This window comes from Anarrhichthys ocellatus, unplaced genomic scaffold (assembly GCF_004355925.1).
Source record: "Anarrhichthys ocellatus isolate YVR2014 unplaced genomic scaffold, GSC_Weel_1.0 scaffold6413, whole genome shotgun sequence".
NCBI lineage: Eukaryota > Metazoa > Chordata > Actinopteri > Perciformes > Anarhichadidae > Anarrhichthys > Anarrhichthys ocellatus.
Genome location: NW_022286387.1, coordinates 1 through 2903, shown reverse-complemented (window position 1 = coordinate 2903; position 2903 = coordinate 1). Strand labels below are relative to the sequence as shown.

The 2903-nt window shown below is 46.4% G+C and overlaps 1 protein-coding gene across 1 annotated transcript; it reads left to right on the top strand.

Moving 5' to 3' along the window:
* Window positions 1-252: 252 nt before the first annotated feature.
* Window positions 253-2897, top strand: LOC116380207 (putative protein TPRXL; the record flags this gene model as incomplete). The annotated part of the gene is made up of 2 exons (XM_031842150.1): window positions 253-790; window positions 1609-2897. Coding segments are annotated over 2 exons (669 nt in total), but the record flags the coding sequence as incomplete, so codon positions are not given.
* Window positions 2898-2903: the final 6 nt, after the last annotated feature.

Genomic DNA, 2903 nt, shown 5'->3' with positions numbered 1-2903 from the left:
ACACACACACACACACACACACACACACACACATTGTACTCTGAGACATAACAGGTATCTGCAAACAGAGCTGGGTTTCGACTTTCTGGCTGGCCGTATATGTTTGTGCGGCAGAAACATGTTTTCCGTGTTCTTCAGTGCAGAACGGAAATTTTAAACTGCTCTTTTGTCCCCCTTCACCGCTTCCTTCTTCTGCATCCTCTCTCTCTCTCTCTCTCTCTCTCTCTCTCTCTCTGTCTCTCTCTCTCTCTCTCACAGTCATTCTACTCTTCGTTAATGAAAACCACGGAGCCATACGGAGTGATCTTCTCCCACCCCTCCCACATCTACCACCCCACGCACATGCCCGCCTTCGCCCAGCCCCACACGCCCAGCAACGCCACGCACACCCAGCTGGAGCCCGTGGACCTGTCGGTCAGCAAGCGCTCCTCCTCCACATCCTCGTCCTCCTCCCCGCCCTGCTCCTCCGCCTCCTCCTCCCCGGCCTCCTCGCGCAGCTCCCCGCCCTCCCCCTACAGCGCGGCGAGCCGCGCCTCCCCCCGCTGCTCCACCCCGCACGCCCAGCTGCGCTGCTCGCCCTCGCACGCTCTCCTGCCACCCACGCCCTCACTCCCCTACTCCGCCATGGTGGGCCCCATGCTCGGCTCTGGGTCGGGGGTCATGATGTCTCCGGTCATGGTGCCCCTGTCTGTCCTCTACCCCTCGCCTCTCCACTTGCACCAGTCGATAATGGTGAGCCCACCCATCCCCAGTGACGACGGCCATCATCGGAGCAGGGAGCACAAGACAGGTGAAGCCTCATTTATTATTTTATTCACATCATTTTTTATTTCTATTTGTTTCAATTATAATTATTTTTTTTCTACACTTTTATTGCAATTAATTAGTAATATGTATTGCAATAAAATAATCAATTCTGTTGATATGACATTAACTAACATTGCACACTATATGTGTTGTGCAAGTGTTTTAGAAAATGCCAAATAAAACAAACAATAGTCAGTAATTTACAAAAAGCGGCCGTATCAGAACAACTACTTAAAAATAATAAGACACTTTGAGAAGCATAACAATTAGACATCACTGTACAAGTGCTGGCTTATCAGACAAAGTATTGTTTTTTTTCCAGTTTTCATGAGAAAAAAACCTTCCTCCTTAAATGAACATATTATTTTCTGAAAATGGGGAAGTGCTTTTCATTTCCTCTGTTTTTAGAATAGCAGTTTCAGCAAATTCTTGTTTCTCAGAGGTGTTCCGTTTTCTGTGGTCAGACGGGGGTCACTGCCAGTCACAGAGGTCACCCTCTCTGAATCTCCTGTATTTGATACACACAAAACTGACCGATACATGTTAATAATGTAATGTCCTCCTCTAGAGGCATAACAGCAAAACTAATTGTCCTGTTACCATGGATAAATATATTTTAATTTTGTATTCATTCATTTTATAATTTTATTTCTAAGAGACAAAAAAAGTAAAAAGAACAAAAAAATTCTGACCTGTGACCGTGCAGAATTGAATTTAACTTGATGTATGAAATACTAACAGCATGTTAATGTGAATACATCACGACTGTGCCATACTGACCAGCAATTTGTATCCACCCAGCTCACTGCGGCGACGCCCACAACCTGCACAAGCAAATCAAAACGGAGCCCCGCTCTGAGCTCGCCCACGACCTCCACGGCGGCCACGAGGTGAAATCGTCAGTCATCAGGATACCACACGAATACGGGTGAGAAAGCAGCACCACGCGTTTCACAAGTTTCGCCGTCTGCTGCGGCGCTTCCCCTTTAACTTTATATGTACGTGGTGTTCAGAGGCTTCCACCGGATCCCTCTCTGTTCCTGTTGTGAGCATTTTGAAAGTTCAGGGGCAGTCCCAAGACTGGGACTGGGTTTTGTTTGAGATACCAAAAAGTATGATTCAATCCAGGGAGTATCTATGAACTACGAGTATTACCAAGCATTCAGTGAAATGGGGTAGTTTGAGCACATCATTTCTTTTGCAAGTAAGTGAATTGAATTTTTGTAGAAAACACTATTTTGGATTTGAGTCCACAAACAATAACTATCTCCCTGCCCTGTATGCTCTTATTCACACAATCTCTCAACGTGACAGAATTTCAGGATTAATTTCTAATTGGCTTCTTTGTCTCCAGTCTACTCTCTGCTGTCCTCTCTATTAATTAAATGGCCACAAGTGTAGTCTCTCCAAGCTCCGTTTCCTCCCTTTCCTAAAGCCGCTTGGAGAAAACACAGGACCTGTAACGCAACATGTGTCGTAAGCGACACGTGAACACACCGACTGTGATGTTCTCGTTTCCCATTGCCGTCAGGCAGCCACACCTCTCCCTGCAGCTCCTTATCTTTCCAGTCAGCCACACTGTGATCTCGTCACCTTCCACCTCTCCTTTCTTCCTCCTCTCCTCCCTCCTTCTTTGCTCCGCACTTCCTGTATTTTTTGGGGGGTTTTCTTTAAGGCGCTCATTGTCTGGCATCTCCCACTCCTTCTTCGCTTCCCATTCCTCCTCTCTTTCCTGTTTCCTCCTCCTCTCGTCGTCATCTGTTTTGGTTCCCATTTGTTCTCCTTCGCCAAAATAACCGTTTTTTTTCGTCGAAGATATAATTGTAATCGTGATGGAACGCTGCCAGTCAGTTGTTGCTCGTGTGTGTGAGAGTCTCTACTGTAGTCGTCAGGGCGGTTACCATCACAGGCCGCTGTTGCCCTTGATGACTGGGAAATAATTGGACCCTTGAGGGGGAAAAAAGTGGGTGTGTCTTTATCTGTCATCGCCTCTCCTCTCAAAAGACAATGTAAATATACTTTATGTACATGGTAAATAGGTCAACTCTGCCCAATGTGTATGATAATGATGGGTTAGCCAAAATGTGTGTGTGTGT